Source organism: Bos taurus, chromosome 3, assembly GCF_002263795.3.
Source record: "Bos taurus isolate L1 Dominette 01449 registration number 42190680 breed Hereford chromosome 3, ARS-UCD2.0, whole genome shotgun sequence".
NCBI classification, from domain to species: Eukaryota; Metazoa; Chordata; class Mammalia; order Artiodactyla; family Bovidae; genus Bos; species Bos taurus.
In genome coordinates this window covers 102,362,087-102,384,542 of record NC_037330.1, presented here as the reverse complement: position 1 = coordinate 102,384,542, position 22,456 = coordinate 102,362,087, and the positions used below count along the sequence as shown (strand labels likewise).

The following is a 22,456-nucleotide window of genomic DNA, read 5'->3' as shown; positions in this document are numbered from 1 at the left end:
TAACACAGTAGGTCAAGAGAGAAAACCTTTATAACTGTTGTGAAAGGCTATTGGTTGCCTACTCAAAAGTCATTCCCTTGTCTTTTTTTGAGAAATAACTCTGCTTTTTTAGGGAGAGGGTGGGGTTGGGGGGAGGACATAACCAGTCCCAGGGTGTGTGTGTGTGTGTGTGTGTGTGTGTGTGTGTGTGTTAGTTGCTTAGTCGTGTCCAACTCTTTGCAACCTCATAGACCTCCTCCGTCCATAGGATCCTCCAGGCAAGAACACTGGAGTGGGTTGCCATTTCCTTCTCCAAAAGGAACTATAGAAAGAAAGAAAGTGAAGTTGCTCAGTCACGTCTGACTCTTTGTGACCCGGTGGACCACAGCCCACCAGGCTCCCCCATCCATGGAATTTTCCAGGCAAGAGTACTGGAGTGGGTTGCCATCTCCTTCTCCACAGCCTCAGGGTATAAATTACAATTGCTCTACGTCCATTCCATTCTACCTAATACTTTGCCAGCATATATTAACTCTCATCTTTACAACAATTCTGCAAGGCAGATATTACCTTTTCCTTTTTAGTGATGCGAAAACCCAACCTCAGAGGAGCGAGTAGTTTGAACACAGATCTGACTGCACAGCTCTTTTCAGTGCACCACAGACCTACTCATCTGGGGGCACTTTTGTACATCTTAATAACTCAGGTTGAGAGTATTCTACTTTTCTATTTGACCTATCAGACTGTCCTAGCTGTTTCCTTCCCCATCACCCCTGACAATGTGGGGCTCCTTAGGGCGACTCACGACCCCTCAGGGACAGTTCCTAATGACTTACAGGAATCCTCCTCGCCCTCCACAAGTGTGTCTAATGACTTCCAGCATCTTCTCCCTCCTCCCCAAGAGCTACTCCTAATGACCCCCAAATCTCTGCTTACTGAAGAACAGCTTTTTAATGACCCTAAGGACATTTGCCCTCAAAACTTGTCCTAATGACCCTCAGAGCTCCTTTCCCCTTAGGAACTGCTCCTTTCAAGAAATGTCCCGGTTTGCCGGCAAGTGAGGGGGTTCCCAAGACCCTTGATTAGCGTTTTAAAAACCGAGACAGCGCTGCCCAAACTGGGACAGGTTGGTCACCGAGTCGGGAATTCTTTGACCTCAGAAGCTACCCCTAAGGGTCCGGAGCGCACTTTTACTTTAGGTAAGGGTTCTACTCACCCCGCAAAAGACTGTACCCACCCTTTAGAAACATCCTACAACGGCCTCATTACCGCCTTTACTCTGGCCAACGATCCCACTTCTAGGCACTCAACTGTCTTAAGTCCAGACTAGCTACGGACAGCCCGCCTTCGATTGGCCGGCTCTGCGACTCAGCCGACGTGCTCAGTGGCCGCAGTCCCGGGTGGTACTACTTTTCCTCCTGGCAACAGCCCGAGTCGGCGCTCATAGGCTGAGCAAACTGATACGCCTAGACTTTGGGGATGCTTCACAGCGCTTTCATTGGCGGGTTGAAGCTCATGGCGGCCCCCGGATTGGTTGACTTTGTGGAGCGCTGTGCGGCTGCGCAGAGGCCGACTTTAGAGGAGGCGGAGTCTCGTCCTTCGCCGGCTGGAAAAGCAGGGTGATCGGCTAGTGGCGACAGCAGATGTCGAGCCTTAGCCCTTTTTGGGGCAGTGGGCTTTAAGTAAGAACTACCAGGTTTTTGAATCCTTTAGATTTGTTGCTTCTGTAGCCTTGACCGTGATCGCCGGTGGGGGAGGGGCGAAAAGCGGCCTTCTGCGGTGAGTGATAGGCATAGCTTTCGACCAATGGAAGCAGGCGCTTCTAAAATGAGCCCTGAGATTGGCCCTTTCCAATCTCTTTTGGCAAATGGGCGTCGGGAAGGGTGGGCGGGTCTACTGGGCCTTATTTTCTCTTCCTGCGGCCCGGCCTCACTCGCCTAGGCGGCGGGGCCGGGAGGGCCTGGACGTTTACGCGGTGAGCTTCGGAGACCTTGGGAGCGCGGGGGCTACCTTGGGAGCGATCCCTGCGGGATCCGATGCGAGGGGAGGGAGCGGGAGTTTGAGATAGTTAGTAATAGCTGCCTTTACTGAGTTGGTAAGTACCAGGCCTAGTGCTTAGCGTTTCGCTTGCATCATCTGAGTTAATCACAGCAACCCTGCGGGGTAAGGAGGTTGGGATCCCCATTTTACAGGAGGAGTAACTGAGACTTGGGCAATTTACACAGCCAAGGTCACACAGCTGATAAATGGCAGACACTAGATCTGTATTCAGAGTTGTTTTAATTCTGGGGCAGTGCTCTTTTAAACCACAAGGCTTTGTTGCTGAGTGGGGGAAGGAAGGTGTCAAGGAACAGGAGCTTTCTCGAGGGAATAGATTGAGGGAAGGGGATCCTAGAGTAGAAGAAAGGGAATGAGCAGATGATGTAAGAGCAAGGAAATCGGTTGTTCAACAGTTACTGAGTGTGTACTCTTGTGTCGTGCATTGTTCTAGGTTTTGGGTATACAAAGATGAATAAGGCCAGAGGCAAATGAAGCCTCTTGTGGGGCTTTGGAGGCTTTGGGATGGGGCCTAACACTGTGTTCACATGATTTATATTTGCAAAAGTAAGATACTTTGTATTCTTTTCTTAGGAAAGGGGTCTTCAAGATTGCATAAAACTTGAGGTTCCTTTACACTTGGATCTGCCCTTGCAAAGGGCTTAGATTAAGTGGAGATTATGATGTAGGCAGCACAGAGAAATGGAGCACTGGGAATGCATTGCAGGACTTTGGGTAAATTTCCTGGTATGTAAAACAGGGATTACAGTATACCTACCGTGCACAGTTTGTCAAGGTGCATAAAAGCACCAGGAAATGGAAGCTGGAGAGATGCAGGTACTGGGACTTGTCTTCTCTACTACCTTAGACAGTTCTGCTCCATGCTGTCTTCCTAGTCTTTCACTAGATTGTTGGTATGTTGGAGGAGTTTTCCCCCTTCTGATCTCTCCAGCTCTCAAGGGGAACTCTTGGAGCTGAACTGCCATGATTTTGGGTCTGAGATTTGGGGGAATTGAGTGAAGAAAAGGACATAAGTTTTTTGCTTCTAAACTGTTTTTAGCTGGTATGCTCGGTTCTTATTCAGTTGAAATAGTCTATTGTGTTACCAGGCAGTGGGGATGCACCCACTTAGCCAAAGGCCTCATCTAAAAACAAAGTAGTATTTATTTCACCTCCAGTCAGTTATGAAGTTTGCCCTGTACTGCCAATTTATTGCCTGTTTTAATTTTGTTCTTTGAGTTCTGGGTACAGTGCAATTGGACTAGTCTCTACCTTGATTTCATGTAACTGTGCTGAAACTGCATTTCGGTGTAGCTATGAGAACAATTTCATTTAAGGGTTTTAAAAATCGTAGCTCTGACTACTAATATCAGGATGCTTTTTAGCCCTTTAACTTTGTAATCTTGTAGCTAAGTAACTTTTCTTAAGAATCTAGAATCCTGTTTGAAATCTGTGCCTTAGAAGGAAGCCCGTAGATAGATTTTTATTTAAAAAAAAAATCAGGTTGTAGTATATTAAGTTGAATACTTAGAATTAATTAGCCAAGTATGAACAAGGGAGCAGCTGTAAAGATGGGCGGGGCAGCTGCTTTGTCAGATGGGACCAACAACCAAATAATTAGTTTCCCTTTTTTAGTTGAGACAATGTCTCCATTAAATGAGGTTTGAATACCTGCAATTTTGATACATCAGAATCATTTAGGCAGAACCTTTTCTATCCATTTATCTTACTCATTTAAATAACCTGCCCCAGGCAGATTCCAGGTGTGAGGTCTTCTTGGTGCTGCAGACTTTCTTCCTCTTTCGCTGTTTTCAGCACTGACATTCCCAGCATTCAGTCTTAATTACATCTTGTATAATTTTATGCTCTTAATGTATGTCTTCAGATTTCTGCCTGACCAAAGTGACCTCAAAAAGGAGGGAAGATGGCTTCTGAATCTGAAACCTTGAATCCCAGTGCTCGGATCATGACCTTCTACCCGACTATGGAGGAGTTCCGAAACTTCAGTCGTTACATTGCTTATATTGAATCCCAAGGAGCTCATCGGGCTGGGCTGGCTAAGGTGAGGGGTGGAGGCCTTTGGGACTGAGGGCGGCAGTAAGATTTTTCCTAAATGAAGCCTTGAAGAACAGTTTTACTGAAAGGCAGGTGGGGTGGTAGTTGAATATATGCTGTCCTATTTACAAGTTAATTCCTTTCGTTAACATCTGAAACATCTCTTTTTTTAGGTTAGAGGAGAGCTGTTGAGAATCTTTAAAAGGGAGGGAAAGAGCCAGCGTCCCAGGGCCAGCTGCTGCGGTGCTTCCATCTCTTGGTGGAGAGGGTGTTTTTATCAAATCAACTTCTCTCTTTCTCGGTTTCCCTCTCATTCCGCACTCTCATAGTAATTTGGCTTCCCATATGAACTTTCTGTTAGATTGAGAGAAAATCAACTCTTCAATCTCCTCTCTTGGTGCCCAGATAATATTCTGAGGCTGAAAATGAATGAATATTCCTTACTTTAGGTCATTGTGTCTAGGCAGCTAGTTGGTAGCAGAACTGGATCAGGGCTAGCTTGACAGTGTGACTTTTGCCGTGTTTGAGTGAGCATGGTTAAATCCACGTGACTTTCTAGTAAAATCAGCTGTTGGCCTGCACACTTCGTGGACTCTGATCATGCTTGCGAGGTTTCTGATCTCTTTGTTCCTTGTGTTCCCTACAGGTTGTTCCTCCAAAGGAGTGGAAGCCACGAGCCTCCTATGATGATATCGATGACCTGGTTATTCCTGCCCCCATCCAGCAGCTGGTGACGGGGCAGTCTGGCCTCTTTACTCAGTACAACATACAGAAGAAGGCCATGACTGTGCGAGAGTTCCGCAAGATAGCCAACAGTGATAAGTGAGTGAAGCACGTTCCTTTTAGCATCGGGACCTTATATTTCGTGGGCAGAGTGGTCTTCAAGACTGCTGCCATCCTACTGAAGTCCCCTTTGCTCAGCTGCTTTTCTCTGTCTCCTTTGCTGTTCTTTGCATGGAAACATTTCTCTTCTCAGTACACAGTCACAGTCTAAACTCGTCTATGTTTTTACATAGAGTAATCCCATTGCTTTTCCTTCAAAAGTAGGACTTAATCATTTGCAAGGTTGCAAAGGGGAAACTTCTAGTTGGTTCAGAGGCGCTTTGGCCAGATGTATCGATAACACCCACTTATCAAAAAGTGGCCTCGGTAGAGTAAGTTAATCTCTTCCTTCTGGGTCCTTCTGTCTTTAATCATGTCAAACTCCTCACTACCTATCTCATTTTTTCTATGACATTAACCAAAGGTGAGTAAACTAACAAGCTGTTTGCTGTTTTCTGTCACTCCATGGTCATTGGTACATTCTTGTCTCTGTTGGAAGCGTCCTTGTTTAGGTCCGCTGTTTTCCATTGTTTTTCTGTGCTGTTTTTAATAATTTCGCTCTCATTTGACCTCAGATATACAGAGAATGAATTGTGCATTCCCCTTGTTGGACTGACTAGTCATTCTTATCCTCTTGCTTGAATCTTCTCCTTTCCCTTGTGTCTCTTCATTTTGAGGCTCCATAAGGGATTCGTCCCTCCCCCTCTCCTCACTTTTTCTCCTGAGTCCTTTTTGGTCCACACACGGCTGAATTGGCTTCAGCCGGTCAGATGTTTTGTGCCTCCGGCTCCGGCTTGGCCGTGGAGAAGCCCCGGGGAGAGCCTCAGCTCGCCAGGCTTCACACTTAGAGCGCTTTGTAATCTCACATCAGGTCTCACTCTTGCTCCATCTGTGCTCTGCCTCTTTTCCTTGGACTTATCACAGTTCTGAATGTGGGCTCCCAGTTTTCTTGGCAGCCTAACTCTTAAAAGCATCTCCTTTGCTGGCCAACCTGCTGTCTAATTAGAGAATCTGTGTAAAAGCCTGTTGAAGCAGTGTGCTGTGCTCCACAGATATGAGCCTGTGTCGTCGTTCATGTCTGCTTCCTAGCTCTGCACTGGGCCAGGCACACTTGCTTTGTTTCTTCTGGGGTTGGTCTCATTCAGTCCCCGCCTGCCCCCTTGGTCTTCTAGTCTCCTCTCATTAACATATAGTAGGCCTTGCCTTTCAGGATATCTGTTCTTAAATCAGTCAGTCTTGTGTCTTTTCTCTTCATCTGAAATACAACCAGTTCTTACCCTTGATTTCTGTCTGCATGATCAGCCAGTTTTAAGAAAATCCAGTAGGTGACAACCTAAATTTATAAAGCAGATCAGTTGGAAGTAGCTATTTGTATTTAAAGGGAACTTCAGAGTTCTAAACTTCATTATTCATTAGGTTGACATCAAAATGTAAGGCAGCATTTAAAGTAAGATTGTTTTTTTACCCCCCCCAGTTAACCTCATTATCTCCACACAATTTCAGTTTGGTCTTCCATTCCTTATCATATATATTTTTTTGCCAAGTTATACTGTGTATTTTCAAATACTAGGTTTACACGTTACTCTTTAAATTGTGTAATACTTTTTAAGTGGTTTGAATTTTTAAAAAGTTTATCTTGGAATAAGTTCTCAGTATGTGATTTTATTGAGCTAAAGAATATAGATATTTTTAACAGTATTATGTGGAGATACATATGGATAGGGTGTGTGTGTGTGTTTGAGCATATGTATGTACTTGTATTTCGCTCAATGGAACATTTGATAATGCAAAAACCTGTTTTTATGTTTTTAGGACTATTTTATATTTTTATTAAACTATTTTGTTTTCAGGCATGCTTATTTGTTGGATGTTAGCCACACTGCATAGGATGGTGGGAATGCAGCAGAGACAATTCAAGTGAGCCCTCTTGGAGACACTTCCTTAGAGTGCAGGGAAGTGACTGCTGTTCCAGGGCCTCACCTCTCCATGTGTGGGCGGGTTTTTGGTTGTCTGTGGATACACAGGGATTTGCAGTTGTTGGTTCTCACAAGTTTGTAAGCCTGTTTTCCCCCTGGGTGGCCAGGCCACTTGTGAGTGGAGCAGGGAGTAGTTTTAGTAGGGTCTTTTAAAAGAGTGGAGGATAGCATTCTGAAGGAAGATGGGTTTACATCTCGGTGTATGTTACCTTCCTTGGGCCTGGTACCCACAGAAGGGAGGTTGAGGGAGTTAGTGGAACCTTGAAGGCCAAGGTTATGTCTTGTTCATTTGAAATGTCTTGCTATCCCTGGAACAGGGGATTGTGTCTAGTGCTATCCATAATGCCTGATGAATTTAGTCTCTTATGAGTGGCTAACCCTTTTTTTTTTTCCCACTTTTGAAAGGTACTGTACCCCACGCTATAGTGAATTTGAAGAGCTTGAACGGAAATACTGGAAAAATCTCACGTTCAATCCCCCAATCTATGGTGCAGATGTGAATGGCACTCTCTATGAAAAGGTGAAAGTCACTGGAATCTCTATGCAGCGTTTTTGCAGTTTTGTGATTTGATACCATTTTCATCTGCCCAGCATGCAATAGACACCTAAAAGCTGTTTGTCTGTTTTGTTTTTTTTCCTTTTTTTTTTAACCATTTTCTTTATTTGGCTGCATAGGTCTTAGTCGCGTCTCACAAGGTCTTCATTCTTGGTGGTGGCACGCAGATCTTTAGTTGCAGTGTGTGGGGTCTAGTTCCCTGACTGGGGATTGAACCTGGGTCCCGGCATTGGGAGAAATGATTCTTAACCACTGGATTGCCAGAGACGTTCCCCTAAAAGCTGTTTTGCTGAATGGGTGTTTGCACAAAAGAGTGGTCCACCGCCAGCTGACGGGCTGTGCTCGCTTAATCGGGGGTAGTTTTGCATGTGACTGAATTTTATTTCTCCCAGTCTACATGTGAATTGGATGATATGGTGTTCTTTGCAAGGGCCATTAGAATAGTCTGTGGGTGGTAGCTCTGATGAGTTCTAGAGAGGGTGGGATCACAGTAAATGAAATGTTGGGGAGGGCGATGTGGTTTCTGTGAAAAAAAGATCACTGACTAATATAATGAAAGGGGTATATATTTAAGAAAAGAAACATTTAGATTTTGAGAATCTTCCAACAAGAGTCTATAGAAAAAGCTGTTTTTTAACGAATTGCATTGGCTTAGGATATAGTGGTTTTGGACAGCCTTACATGTGGTGCAAAAAAGGGCTATTTGGGACCGTTTTAGGATGATTTGAAAAATCTGTAGAGTGTTTCAGGGATTATCACTCAGATTATTGTTTTTGTAAATTATTTGAAGGAAGGCGTTTAAAAAGTGCATTCCAATTTTGCTGTTGATGATCACTTTTTTGGGTGGTGGGAAGTGAAGCTTGTAGGCATAAATCCAGAACGTCTTTACAGGAGGTGGGCTTCTCGATGACCTTTTTAATTCAGGGTAACACTGTAGACTTTTTACTGAAGACACTGCCCAGTGGAAATAAGGGCTAGGCAAGTCACAAAGTAGTAAATTCCCATGCTTTGTATTTGTTGTGATTTGAGAGGTCTTTCCTCTTTTGACCTAAGTTTATTTGGGTTCTGTGCCAACTGTTCATCTTGGGTTTAGAACAGGTGGCTATCACCTCGCTTTCTCCTCTTTCACTTACTAGTGTTCAGTGTTGCTTTGCTCTTTGGGGGCATAATGGCATCAATTCCAGTGGCAGCTCTGAACAGCGAGTGAGAGGTGCTGTGGTCTTTATGTCCACACAGTCTCAACAGTGTGCCAAATCTTTGTTAAAAGTGACAGCTCACCTGTGACCTGCTCTGCAATTGGTGGGTTCAGAGCCTCAGTTTTTATTCAATCTAACATCCTCTGCAGCATGTAGATGAGTGGAATATTGGCCGGCTGAGAACCATCCTGGACTTGGTGGAAAAGGAGAGTGGGATCACCATCGAGGGTGTGAACACCCCGTACCTGTACTTCGGCATGTGGAAGACATCCTTTGCCTGGCACACCGAAGACATGGACTTGTACAGCATCAATTACCTGCACTTCGGAGAGCCCAAGTCCTGGTAAAGTCGGCCTGCAGTTGGCACCGGGGCTGGTCAGCTCTGTGTGCACATGGACCACCTTGGGATGGAGATAAAATACAAATACTGGTTTGGCAGGCTTGGGGTGGGACTGGCGTGTTACGTTTTCTTCCGACTTTGAAGCAGCGAGGTGCTGTTAGAGCGCTGGGGCTCTCCCTGCCCTTGGCTCTCCCTGCCCTTGGCTCTCCCTGCCCTTGGAGCAGCAGGTTTTAGAGGGCAGGGCACCTAGTCCCATCGTGTGGATACGGAAGGTGGCTGAGTGACTGAGAGCCGCGGGGGCTCTCCCAAGCTCTCCCACTGCTGTCTGATTTCTTTTTCTGAACAGGCCTGAGGCATTTCTTAGAGGCAGATTTCCAAGACTGGAGTCGCTCCTTCAGATGATAGAAAGCTTTCTTTTCCTCATGGAAAAAATATTTGGTGAGCAGCAGTGTGTGCCTAACCCACGAGGGGGCGCGTGGTCACTCGGCATCCACTCCCTGCTGTTCATTGCAGCCGCAGTGTGGCTGGGGAGGCAGACTCGCCCTCTCGTCTGCCTGCTCCCACCCATCCATCTCAGCACGTCAGCGAAGGTGGTGCCTTCAACAGAGCATAGGACCGATGAGGCGCTCACCCTCACACAGATAGGAGACTGATCAAGAGAGAGAAAGTGGGAGAAAAGCTGTGATGGGGAACAGTGGGTGCAATAGGTCCACACAGGAAGGCACATGAGCGCTAGGCCTAGAGAAGCCTCCCCTGGAAGAGGTGATGGCCGAGCTGAGGCCTCGCATGTGAGGATGTGGCTGGGTGGGGTGGTGGGTTAGGAGGGATAGGAAAGCGTGTCTGGGTGTTTGTAGCAACATGTGCAAAGACTTAGGAGTGAACGCAGTGTGTTGAGTACCTAGAGGAAGCAAGTCCTTTGTGCTCTGGGTGCCGATTATGAGGATGGAGGCGCGAGGAGGCCGGAGGGGACACCGACCAGGTCTTGGGGAGTCATGGAAGCTGTGTCTGTCTCCATTCCTTTTCCAGCCTCTTCAGCCACATCCTGTCCCAGGGGTTTTCTTCTGTTCTGTCAGATGCCTTTCCAGTTTCCAGTCTTGGGGTGGGGAACCCTTTTGAGCCAGTGATTACCCCCTGACTACTGACCCAGTTCCTTAGAAGCTAGACTTCTATCTAGAGTCAGTAACTTTTGTGTCTTCCCCATGTTTACTCTGAAGTTCCTGAAACTAGACTTTGTTACTGCATACACTCTTTAGGTCACCTGAAGTGGTTCCTCCAGAGACGTCTGTGCAGGGTTGCCTGATGGATCCCAGAGCCCTTTAGGTGATAGTTTCCTCATCTGTTTTGTTTCATAACAAAACTATTTGGGATGGGAAGGTTTTGTTGTTGTGGAGTCATCTTTAGAACGCACTATAAAGGTAAACTAGACTTACTGTGAGTTCCTGAATATGAAGTTTTTAACAGTTTTGCAAAAGTTTTAAATAGTCTTCTATGTGTTTTTTAGTTTTTCCTTTTGTTTCTTAATGAAGGGCAATCCTATGGTGTCTGGATACCCACAGTGTTGGAGGCGTGAGTGGCTACTGGATAATCAGTGCACTGTTGAGGAGACGAAGGGAAATGGGCTCTTCAGCAGATGGGGGCCAGGTCTCTGGTACCTAATCCATCGTCACCTTGTTGCCCATTTTTCTCTCTATCCCATCCCAGTTAAGCCTTTCAGGCTCTGCCAGGAGCACTTTAATGCCATCCTCCTTCTCTCTCTCTTTTTTTTTCCTTTGTTTAAGTTTTATTGCATGAATAACATTATAAAGGAGAGCAACGTTGAGTGTGTGCCATAAATCCTGGTTCATGGTAACTATCAAATAAACGTCTTATTAATGAATATAAAAGATAAAAATCGCTTGCCCTTCAGTGTGGGTTCCCACTCCAGTGCCCAGACAGTCTAATACGTCATTTCTCCAGATCCCTTTCTAGTTCTTGTGGTCGGGAAGTTGAAAAGTCTGATATTTCGAGCTGTTCTGAGAGTGGGCACGAGCCCTTGGGCCCCTTCCCGGGCCAGCCCTCTGCTCAGTGGCCGCTGCTTCTGTGTACTTACAGGTACTCCGTCCCGCCCGAGCACGGAAAGCGGCTGGAGCGCCTGGCCAAAGGTATGGTGTTCGCTCCGTGGGCCGGGTCAGACCTGCCAGGGAGCTGCGCTCATGGCTCTCGGATGTCCACTGTCAGTGGTCCTTTCTTAGGCCCACACGTGGGGGGTGAGCCAGACTGCCAGTTTGGGTACGTCTCAGAGCAGCTGAAATCACAGCCTTTCCCCACTTTGTCCTGGGAAGGGGCTTAGTAAGCGTTAGACTGTCTTTGCCTCACTTTCATCATGCATGGGTTTGTTTGACCAGGGATAGTGTACTGGTCACCTTGGATCTGGTTCTTTTGCCAGAACCCCAGTTGGTCAAGTCAAAGTTGCATCTCATGCTTTGGTTCTTGTAAGTGGACTCTAGTAGATTTGTACTTCTGGAGAGACTATTTCACAAGCGCTTGTCATTTGTACTTAGATGTGTTACTTACAAAAGATTGAGGGTCCTGGTGAATGGAGAAAGGCTCTAAGTAGTTTTAAAACTCTATGAGAACAGAGGCTGCCAGGGTAATCCCCCAAGCAGGATTTGATGACCACTACACCGGGGACAGTCCAGAGCCTCATCATAGAGCGCTAGGACTGGCCTGGAGCTAGAATAATCTGTGGCGATCACCTTGGTGATTCATCCTCCTTACATTTAGACGAGATGCGCTGTGTGAAGTGACTCCAGGGTTACATAGCCAGTGTGGAGCCGTGTATTAACTGTACCCGTTTTCAATTAAACAGGCTTTTTCCCAGGCAGTGCTCAAAGCTGTGAGGCTTTTCTCCGCCATAAGATGACCTTGATTTCTCCTTTAATGCTGAAGAAATACGGAATTCCCTTTGACAAGGTGAGCGGATTGCGCACACAGCGGTCCTTGGCTTACATGGAAACCACTCTTTCTGGCGTGTTTCACAGGGAGCTTTATTCTACTTGCTCCTCTGTACCAGGTGTGGGCCAGGACTAATCTGTGTCACCTTTTGATTTCAGTGCATTAAAGGTGGGTTCCCGCCTTCCTGCTGCCAGAGGAGGGTCCAGCCCCCTTGAACAGCGTTAATCCAGAGGAGTCATTAATTACAGTCATGGTGTCTGATGTGCGGGGACTTGGCATGTTGCAGAAGACACTAAGACCCCTACAGGCTTTGTGACCTGTCCCTGGTCACTGAGTGCTGGCTGAGCTGGAGCCCAGCATTCCTGCCCTTCAACTGCTTCCTGTTTGCTCTTGTTCAGGTGACTCAGGAAGCCGGAGAATTTATGATCACTTTCCCTTACGGCTACCATGCTGGCTTTAACCATGGCTTCAACTGTGCCGAATCCACCAACTTTGCTACCCGGCGGTGGATCGAGTATGGCAAACAAGCTGTGCTGGTAAGTCCACTGTTTCCTTCATAATAACTGTGTCTAAAAACAGCTGAGCCAGCCAGCCAGCCTTCTTAGGTACACTGGCTGGTGTTTCTTTGAGCTGCTGGAATTGAGAAACGGAGTGGCAGGGAATGTGCAAAAGTACCAGCATCTTGTGTTCACAGAGAATGTTTAAAAACTGGTTTAGATTTGAGTTGTATAAAATGAGGTTTCCGTGCTTGAGTTCGTTGGGCATTAACACTGCACCCACACACGCAGTGCTGTTTCTTGCTCTAGCCGCTCTGGGTGTTCGCCGTCGAGGAGAAATCTGATGGGCTTCCCTTTTACTTTAAGAAAGCAGCAAGGCTGGATGTTTGGCCGGGAGTAGACTTGCTGCCGAGGTCCTGGCCTGAATAGGTGGCAGAGGGAAGGTGGACGTTGACCGTCCCGGGTTTAATGCTGAGCCTTGTCTCTTAACTGTTCTCCACGCACCCTGGCTAGCGTCCCAGTTGACTCGCCCCAGTGGCATGCGTCCTCCAGCCTTTTCTCCTGCTTCCTTTCATGTGTGAAGGCTCTGCATGGACGCGATGCCCTCAGCCTGTGAACCCAAACAGTTCAGCCTGAAACTGTTCTCTTTTTCCATTTGGTGGGAGAAGGTGGGAGAGGGGGGTGGGGGGAGCTGGGGAAGGGTCTCACCTGGAACCGCTCTGGCGCCTTGCGACAGTGCTCCTGCAGGAAGGACATGGTGAAGATCTCCATGGACGTGTTTGTGAGGAAGTTCCAGCCAGAAAGATACAAGCTCTGGAAAGCTGGGAAGGACAGCACCGTCATCGACCACACTCTGCCCACACCAGAAGCAGCCGAGTTTCTTAAGGAGAGTGAACTGGCCCTGAGAGCCCGGAAGGAGGAGGACTGCCCAGAGGAGGAGGAGACGGAGGGGGTGGAGGATGGAGAGGAGGGCGACCTGAAGAGGAGGTAACCCCGCAGCCCCTGGGCCCAGCTGCCTGGGTGGGGTGGGGTCAGGTGGGGTGGAGTAGGGGAGTGTCTGGTAGGTCCCCTCACCTGCTGAGGGGCTGCTTCTGAGCGGGGTGTTTGAGCACAGCTGAGGGAAGGTTCTTGGTGCAGGCTCCAGAATCCTCAGGTATTCAGACCCTTCCTCATGCTGCACGCAGAGGTGATGGCACCTCTCCTTGGGCCATAGTCACCCAGAGGGAGGCTCACATGTCTGTGGGGGTGTGGCTCCCTCAGAGCCAGAGAAGCCCACCTTCTCGCTGCCGCTTGAGGGTTTTTTATAAAGGAGAGAGTGATGCAGGGAATGGGACTGGTGAGGGCAAGGGGCAGTGTCGTCAGTGTCTCAGCCAGAGGACCTGTCCTCAGCAGTTCCCCCCACCTGGGGCTGTGTGGGGAAGAGAGGAGGAACGTTCACGGGGGGACCTGCTGTACGCAGGTGTTCTGCGCATGCTCAGCACAGCTTTTCCCGAGCCTCATGTCGGCTCTGTGAGGCGGGGCGACGACATCCCTGACTGCACTTGATGGAACAGGTTCGGGGCCGTGAGGTCCCCAGTCTTGGGTGGCTCCAGAGTGTGAAGCAGGCTCTGGCGGCTCCTGTCAGGTTGCGTGGGGATGTGTTTGTGTAAGCGGATATACACACTGGCTCTTAAAAAGCGTGTCCTCCTCTTTGCAGCCTGGCCAAGCACCGGATCGGGACAAAGAGGCACCGCGTTTGTCTTGAAATCCCGCAGGAGGTGAGTCAGAGCGAGCTCTTCCCCAAGGAGGAGCTGGGCTCCGGACAGTACGACATGGCGGAGTGCCAGGCCGCCCTCTCTCCCGTGAGGCCCACCCACAGCTCCGTGCGCCAAGTCGAGGACAGCCTCACCTTCCCAGGTGAGTTGGTTGTGGTATTTTTTCCCCCACAGCCCTAACTGTTCTGTTCTATGTTGGATGCCACATCACTGCAAGGTCACAGGCATGACATGAGAGAGGTGGGTCTGTGAGCAGATGGTGACCAGGGTGTGGAAAGCGCTCTGGGTGGGGACACCTAGGGTCACGGAGGGACGTGGGGGAAGGCCCACAGCTGTTGAGGGAGCTGGCCATGGTATCCTGTGATTTGAGCAGGGGGCGGGAAGGGGAGGAGACAGGTGTGCCACAGGAGCTTCTCCCTGAGACGTGGGATGAGACAGCATGGGGACTGCCTACCTGCCATCTGAGAGCTTGCTCACTGGGGGCCCGAGGGGCCATTGGTATTTCAGGAAGGGACGGCGTGGTCCAGCACCGTGTTTGAAAGCCTTCCCACGGACGGTTATCAAGGGTAGATTTATCTGGAAGGAGCAGGTGTCAGCCTCGGGTCAGGCCCAGCTTGGGGGACCTCTGCGTGGACAGAATTGCTCCGGGTGTGTGCTGGGAGCCATCAGCACTGTGGGCACAGCTTCTTCCATGGAGCAGACTTCCTGGCCTGGCTCGCTGGGTCTCTGCTGAGCTGAGGGGACTTCGGGGGAAGGGACAGCTGCCGTGTGCTGTGTGCTGGGCTTGGGAAGCAGTAGCATCCTCACATCACAGAGGAGGAAACCAGAGGCCCAGAGAGGCTGAGGCAGCTCGCCCCAGATCGTGCAGGGGACCCCCGTTAACGGTGGAGCCAGAGTTGGAAACCAGGCCTTCCTCAGCACCCATGTTCTTTGGTCTGTGCCCCTCTCTCGGGGTTGAGATGTGCAGGAGGGAGTGGATTCCATCCAACGTGTCTTGTGTTTCAGATTATTCTGACTCCACTGAAGTTAAATTTGAAGAACTTAAAAACGTCAAGCTGGAAGAGGACGACGAGGACGAGGAAGAGGAGCATGAAGCAGCTGTCTTGGACCTTTCTGTGAACCCAGCTTCTCTTGGACGCCTCGTCTTCTCAGGCTCCAAAGAGAAATCGTCTTCCAGCCTGGGCTCCGGTTCTTCACAGGATTCTGTTTCTTCCGATTCTGAAACCAGCGAGCCTCTGTCCTGCCGAGCCCAAGGGCAGACCGGAGTCCTCACTGTGCACAGCTATGCCAGAGGGGATGGCAGGGTCCTTCCAGGAGAGCCGTGCGCCAGGAAGAAAGGGGGCGCCACCCGGAGCATCAGTGAGAGGGAATTGGCCGAGGTATGGGTGCTGGGGTGGGCCACTGGGGGTGGGCTCCTGCAGGGTCCCCAGTGGCAAGAGGAGACCCTCAGGATGGACCTCCAGCCTGCAGTTGTGTCAAGCAAAAGCCAGGTGGCATTGGGTCTCTTTAGTTTGTTTTTTGCTGGGACGGCTTTTTTTTTTCTTCCCTGTTATCTCTATGTGACTATTGCTCCACAGAATGGCTTTGCGGCTTCCCTGGCCACCCTCAGTGGATCTTCAGTTGAGCGGGGCACATGCTCTGACCCTCCTGGCCTTCGTGGCGCAGGGTTAGAGCAGCAGTGTTTGCAGCCTGGCGTTTGAGGGTTGGAATGACGTGGCCTTTCTTACCCTGGGCTGCCCTGGGAGTTTTCCGGCCACTCCCCGTGTTCATCCTCCCCCTCCTAGTATGACACTGCTGCCAGCATCCCTTTGGAGACCAGGATGAATCCCAGAGCCGTCAACAGGGACATGTTTGCTCAGGCTTCCTCCCAGAACATGCTGTTGCCAGAAGCTGTGTTTTCTGTTTGTTCTGTGTAGAAAGGCGCTTGGTGAGTCTGCGTGGGGTACAGCAGGGCCACGTGGGGTACAGCCCAACTCAGGCCTGCCCAGGTGACCTCTCTGTCCAGCCTCATAGCCTGTGGTGAAGTTGCATCTGGGCTGAGGGTTGAGGTGGGGCCACTGGCAGATTGTAGGAGTGAGCACAGAGAAGCTCTCCTCGATTCCCTGTTCCCTTCACCTTTGGAAATTTTGTCGTTTTGAAGTTTTTATTTGCTTTTTAAAAAAACTTTTCATTTTGTTTTGGAGTATAGCCGAATAACAGTCTTGTGATAGTTTCAGCTGGACAGCAGAGCGACTCAGCCATCCGTGTGTATCCATTCTCCTCCGAAGTTTTTATTCCAAAGCATTGTTAAACTATACACAAACAGAAAACTGTCACGAGCCCCCTGTGTGCACACATTATCCCGGTGTGCGTGCATTATCTCTGTGTATTAACATTTGACGTGCTGGCTTTATCTTTTCTTTGCCTGAAGTACTAATGCTTTATCCATATTCAAATTCTCCTAATTTTTCAGCAGTGCGTTTCTGTGGTTAGTTTGCCTCTTGTCTTTAACACCCGTATGATTTTTCTTTCTGTTTTTTCTGCATCTCAGGCTCAGTTTCTGTAGATGCTGTTTCTCCATGTGGAGTCCCCCTTCCCTCTCATGCGTGGTGCAGTCTGGTGAGCCAGTGACCCCCGTGTCTCCTTCCCTGCTTTCCCATTGCCTCTGACCCCCATTCCCTGCTCTCCTGTGGTCACTTCTACAAGCGAGGGCTCTTCCCCTTGGAAAGCAGAGCCCCTTCTGTTCCTCGTGGCAGCATCCCAGTCGCTTCACCAAGCTCTGTGCGCTCTTGTGCATCTTGCTGTCTGCGCAAGCCACACTGTCCTTGTGGACCGTCCTCCTGATGTGCAACCACAGAAGCTGCTAACAATAGCAAGGACGTACTAGAGAGTAAATACTTTACAGCATTGAGGCCATATATTAATATGTATATAGTTATTAATTATATATTATTAATCTTACCATGGAGTCAAGTTTTTTCTAGGGTTGGGTTTTTTTTTTTAGGTGGTAGCAGGGCAGTAAATAAATAACAGCCTTTTTTTTTTCTCTCCCAAATTAGGAACCTGTAAAATTGGATACAGGACGTGGGCATATGGAGCTCAGAATGTCACTTTGTCACCAGTTAAAATGGTTGAGGAGAGTGGTTTTTGACCCGTGGCCAAGTAGCCCTGCTGCTTGTTTACCCTCAGAGAGATGACCCGTGTGGTCACAGGCAGCCCTGGGCCGCTCAGGCCCCCCCCAGGGACAGACAAGCCCCAGTCTGTGTCCTTCGGCGTGTTGTGCACACAGGCAGCAGTGCAGTCCCTCTGTGAGAGGCAGATCCCACTGAAGCCAAAGCCAGGACTCCTCCCATGGAAACGTGCTGGGAGAGGAGGCTTCTCTCTTAACACGCCTCTCTGTGTGACCCCTGCTCCCAAACCACTGTGTGTCTTCCTGGTTCCTTTTCGCTCGTGTGTGGGCTTCTCGGCTGCAGCCTGAACACCTTTTCTCCTCTCGTCACCTGCCGTCTCTACCACCTTCCCCCTTGACGTGCTGGCGTCTTTGAAGTACTTCAGAGTCACTGATACGTCTCGGCTGCTTGACCTCTTCTCTTTACCCTGTAGTGGTTTGTGTGCCTGCTCTGGGCTAGGATGGTACCTTCAAAGGAGCTCGTCGTCGAGGCCAGCAGACAGCTGCGAGCAGGGAGTGCTAGTCCCTGGTGATCTGCGTCGCAGCACACGTGGTGGAAGTGTGCAGCTCGGCCCGGGGTTGGGGTAAGGGGTCAGGGACGGCAGGAGAAGGAGGTTAGCAGGAGTGTGAGTCTGGTGGGGGAGAGGGTTCTCTTTGGAGCTGGGGCTCACGCCAGCATCAGGGCAGGTTGGGGTCCACAGTGGTTTTGTTGGTCTCAGTAGGACGAGAGGGTCTTGGGAGGTGTGGGTGGAGGGTGTCAGGAGGCCCGTCCTAGACCTCTGCCTGTTCTCTGAGACTCGACTTCAGTGACAGGGCGAGGGGGCAGTGGAAGTTTACCTGACATGTGTTTTTGGAGAGTGAAAATTTCTGTAACATGTCTTTTTCTTTTTTTTTTTTGATGCACAAAGATACATATGGAGTAATACAGCAAACCACAAATACTCATCACCATCACTGAGATCTAACAGTTAATATTTTGGAAGCCCCATATGCTTCATCTGTCCTTTTAATTTCCTGAAGTATTATATAGCAAGCAAATCATGACATGGATGCCATGCAATTTTCTTCCTGCTTCAATGTGTATCTCTGAAAAATGTGGGTGTGTTTTAATCACCATGCTGTTATTATACCTAACAAAATTACAGAAATTTTCTAGCATCATCTAATACTCAGTTCGCAATCAGTTTCCCCAGTAGTCTAAACAAAATGTATTTGACAGTAGGTTTGTTTGAATCGACATTTAATTAGTCTTACACCTGACATTTGTTTATTATATGTCTTAATTCTGCCTTGATCTAGGGCTGTGCCCTTCTGACCCCCTATCACTGACTCAAGAAACTCCGTCAGTTTCTGGACTGTCTGTGAAGTGTTCTTTTAGCTTTGTGTTGATGTTTCGGAAGATCATCTTGGAAGCAATGTAAAGGTTTTTTGGGGAAGAAGGAGGCAAAATTAGAAACAGTAGAGATTCTCTTCAAGGTGGGATTATGGATGATTTTCACTTCCTGCGTTTATAAATTGTTTGAATACTTTTATGAATACCATGTTGTTTTTATAATTAAATACTTGAGGACAGGAGGGGAAAAAAAAGGTTTGCAATAGGGAAATCAGTTTGGAACCTGCTTCTTAATCTGAGAGATGGTAAGGACCTGAGCTGTGTGATGGGGGGTGGGGGTCTGGGGCCACCACTTGGAAGGTAGGAGTGGGAGGGCACCATGCGGTAACCTGGGATTCTGGCTTGTGTTACCGGATGGACAGGGGTGTGTCTGTGTCGGGTGAAAGTCACAGAAAAAGTGAAGGGGAGTTTGTGGCTCGGGACGTGAGTGCAGTCTGGGGCATGCTAAATGCCACCTGCGTGTGCGGCAGGCTGTGGAGATGTGCACACACACGCCCGAGATGGGTAGATGGGGGAATCCTCTCCACCTGGAGGGTGTCGGTGGGTGTGGAAGAGCTCCCCGGTGGGGCGTGGAGAGCAGTTTTCGCAGTGTGGGTAGAGGTGGAAGGCTCGGGAAGGAGAAGGACAATGAGAAGAGAGCGCCAGAGGTTTGGAGAACTAGGAGAGGGTGGTGTGTGCAGAGCCAGGGAGGAGAGCATGGAAGACAGTGGCAGCCTACCGAGTGGGCCTGTGTTGAAGAGGGAGTGATGGAAGATAATGGGGGTGCTCTGACAGGAGCGAGTGCTGTGGTTTCCAGCAGAGGCAGGAGACGAGGGGATGGCTGCAAGAGGGTTTTTAATTGTAATATATGCATGACATAAAATGCCATTCTACTGCTTCTTGGTGCCTCACACCGCTGTCCTGCCGGCACCAGGCTTTGGAGGGGGGAAGAGGCCATTTGTCCAGTAACAGGCCCCTGCTTACGGGGACACGGCCCTTTTCACAGGCCACTAGTCACTTCCCAGCTGCTTCCCTGCCTCCTCTAGTCTCTCTAGCACTTTGCTCCTTGTCTGTGTTGCTGTCTTGGTCTCAGTGCGGTTGTCCCAGGCTAGTGAAGGTGCACTGCTAGGAACCAGGCCCTGGGCCACCTTCAGCCTTGCTTCTTGAGGCATCAATGTGGTCCCCAGGGCTTAGCCCAGGAGCCTCTGTAAACAGGGGTGGAATGAAGGGAAGTGTAGCTCCAGTTAGGAACTGACATGAGGGCTGATTCACTGGGCAGAATGGCGGACTGACAGTCAAGGCTTGGGCAGAAGCTGAGACACTCTGCCCATCCCTGGAGAGGTCCAAGAGCATTGTGTCTATATTTGGAAACAGCTGGGCTTTGGAGAACACCCTGGTGGGCTCCGTCCCCATGCTTTAAGTATCCCTCAAAGTGTTATCTGGCCCGCTTGTCGTTCAGTTTGTGTGCCGCCTCTTGTATCGGGGCCTTGGTGAAAGGGCCCCAGTGACTGGCTGCTGAACCCCCACCACCTGAGTGGTGAGTGGTGCACAGTGATAAGCCTGCTGCAGAAGTTCTTGTCAGTTCAGGCTGCTTTGAAAAAGTGAGTTCCCCGAAGAAGGAGAGAGAACGCTTGGTTCTTCTCTGTACAGAACCAGCCCCATCAGGAACATTGACCTTGACCTGGTTGCTCACATGAAGGGATAAAGGAACTCCGGGAGCCTGGAGCTCCAGCCCCCTTGCTGGCAGGGCCTGGGAGACCCGGCATGCTCTCCGACCCTCTCCTCACCAAGGGCTCCGGGCACAGTGCTCTTCACCTGCTCTTGTCACTGGGTTGCCACTGGCCCTGGCTCATGTGGTTAATTGGTTGAAACAGGGTTTGAGCCCAGTTCTGTTCCTACGGACATTTAGAAATTGGAGTACATTGCAGGGAAAGGCAGAACCGGGAAGAGTATTTAGCCAGAGGCGGTGAAAATGTGGAAGGATGTTCAATATGGATAGATGCGACTGCTTTGGTTAGAGGCAGAGCGATGGTAGCAGGAAGGGCAGCTTTAGACTCTGGCTGGGTCACGTCTCACTGTCTCTGCATCGCCCAGCAGCAGGCATGGTCCTCTGGGCGCATCTCGAGTGTGCAGTAGGCACTTTGGTTAAAGAGGTGTGGACAGAGGCAGCCTCCTTTCCCGGAGCCACATTCTGGTGTTCTTGGTCCTGACCCCTCTGCCTCCTCCAGGAGTGAATGAGAGGCATTTTGCTTGCCTGTAAAATGATTAATCTCCACCTCCTACCGCCATGTGCATTTTCTGTTGCTGCTTTAACAAGGGACACAAATTTAGCATCTTAACTCTAATTTGCCTTCTTCTGGTTCTTCAGTTCAGAAGTCTGAAATGGGCCTCATGGTGCTAAAGGCAAGGTGTCTGCCTTCCTTTCTGGGGGCGTCCTTTTCCTTGCCCTTTCCAGCTTCCACAGGGCGTCCTTATTGCTTGTCCCTGACCCTTTCCTTCCACCTTTGAAGGCAGCAACATCTGGCCAAGTCACAGCACTTTGACCATGACCTCTGCTACCTTCTTCGATTGTTAAGCAGCATTTGAATACATGGGGCCCACCCAGACAATCCAGGATGATGGTCATCTGATTAGCAATCTAACAGTTCTTTGTCCTGTTAATCTAATGTATTCACAGGGATTCGGACTGTGCATCTTTGGGGGACAAGCTTCTTCACTAGTAAAACCATACTCAAATCCCCTTTCTTAAAATACAATTGAAGGAAATTTCCTTCTCAGCTGTCATCTCATTCCTTCCCTTTATCTTCTCAAAAATTGTGTGATGGCATTCGCTCCCTGGTTCCTTATTGTGTATCTACTGGAGTTTATCTCTAAAATAGTCCTGGCACCTCCCAGTTGCTGAGTCCCTTGGCCACTGCTCTTCTGTAGTCTGGACTGTGGATTTCCCCCTTGAGGAAACCCCCCTTTCCCCAGGATCTCCTTTCTTCTTCTTTCTCCTGTCCTGGAAGGCATGGCCTCCAGTCAGTTTATCTTCCACTGATCATCTCATTCACTTCATCATTTAAATTCTGAGCCTGATGTCCAGGATTCCTAGATCCACAGGTCTTGCTCTGACTTCCTTTCTGAACTCCCAGGCTGAATTTCTTCTTGCCCCCTCCTGCTGCTGCTAAGTCACTTCAGTCGTGTCCGACTCTGTGCAATCCCATAGACGGCAGCCCACCAGGCTCCCCCATCCCTGGGATTCTCCAGGCAAGAACACTGGAGTGGGTTGCCATTTCCTTCTCCAATGCATGAAAGTGAAAAGTGAAAGTGAAGTCGCTCAGTCGTGTCCGACTCTTAGCGACCCCATGGACTGCAGCCCACCAGGCTCCTCCGTCCATGGGATTTTCCAGGCAAGAGTGCTGGAGGGGGTTGCCATTGCCTTCTCCTTCTTGCCCCCTGGGTATTTCCAAATGAAGGACCCACAGACGGGTTGTGTGTACCATACGGAATGCGTTTAACTTGGCTTGTTAACCACTCCCCTCTCATCCACAGGAGCCTTCTTAGTCTCTCACCTTGGACACCCAGGAGACCCAGGCCAGAAATCCTCACCACCTCTGCTCCGTTTATTCTCACACCTGTACTTCCTGGTCTTTGCCATAACTCACTTTTAGGGTTGTTATCTAAGTAATCTTCATAGTAGGGGGTGCAAGAAGATAATGGAGGAGCAGGAATCAAATAATGGAACTTTATTTTTAATCCTTTCAGTCTGTTTTAAGGTGTGTATAAGTACATTACTATATATAACTCA

The 22,456-nt window shown here is 49.2% G+C and overlaps 1 protein-coding gene across 11 annotated transcripts in view; it reads left to right on the top strand.

Annotated features, from left to right (window-relative positions):
- The first annotated feature begins 1,556 nt into the window (after positions 1 to 1,556).
- Positions 1,557 to 22,456, top strand: part of KDM4A (lysine demethylase 4A) — a 40,415-nt gene continuing 19,515 nt past the window's right edge. For 2 of the 11 annotated variants that reach the window (XM_024987779.2, XM_010803608.4), the window contains exons 1-11: positions 1,557 to 1,661; positions 3,902 to 4,078; positions 4,718 to 4,893; positions 7,275 to 7,389; positions 8,771 to 8,964; positions 11,053 to 11,102; positions 11,810 to 11,913; positions 12,294 to 12,431; positions 13,129 to 13,379; positions 14,089 to 14,288; positions 15,152 to 15,525. In XM_024987779.2, the coding sequence (XP_024843547.1) occupies positions 3,941 to 4,078; positions 4,718 to 4,893; positions 7,275 to 7,389; positions 8,771 to 8,964; positions 11,053 to 11,102; positions 11,810 to 11,913; positions 12,294 to 12,431; positions 13,129 to 13,379; positions 14,089 to 14,288; positions 15,152 to 15,525 (1,740 nt within the window). In that variant the 5' untranslated portion in view covers positions 1,557 to 1,661; positions 3,902 to 3,940. Of the gene's footprint in view, positions 1,759 to 1,910; positions 1,955 to 3,901; positions 4,079 to 4,717; positions 4,894 to 7,274; positions 7,390 to 8,770; positions 8,965 to 9,307; positions 9,400 to 10,214; positions 10,853 to 11,052; positions 11,103 to 11,809; positions 11,914 to 12,293; positions 12,432 to 13,128; positions 13,380 to 14,088; positions 14,289 to 15,151; positions 15,526 to 22,456 lie in introns of those variants that run through there. The other 9 variants (XM_010803606.4, XM_015466153.3, XM_024987776.2 and 6 more) reach the window with 7 other exon arrangements.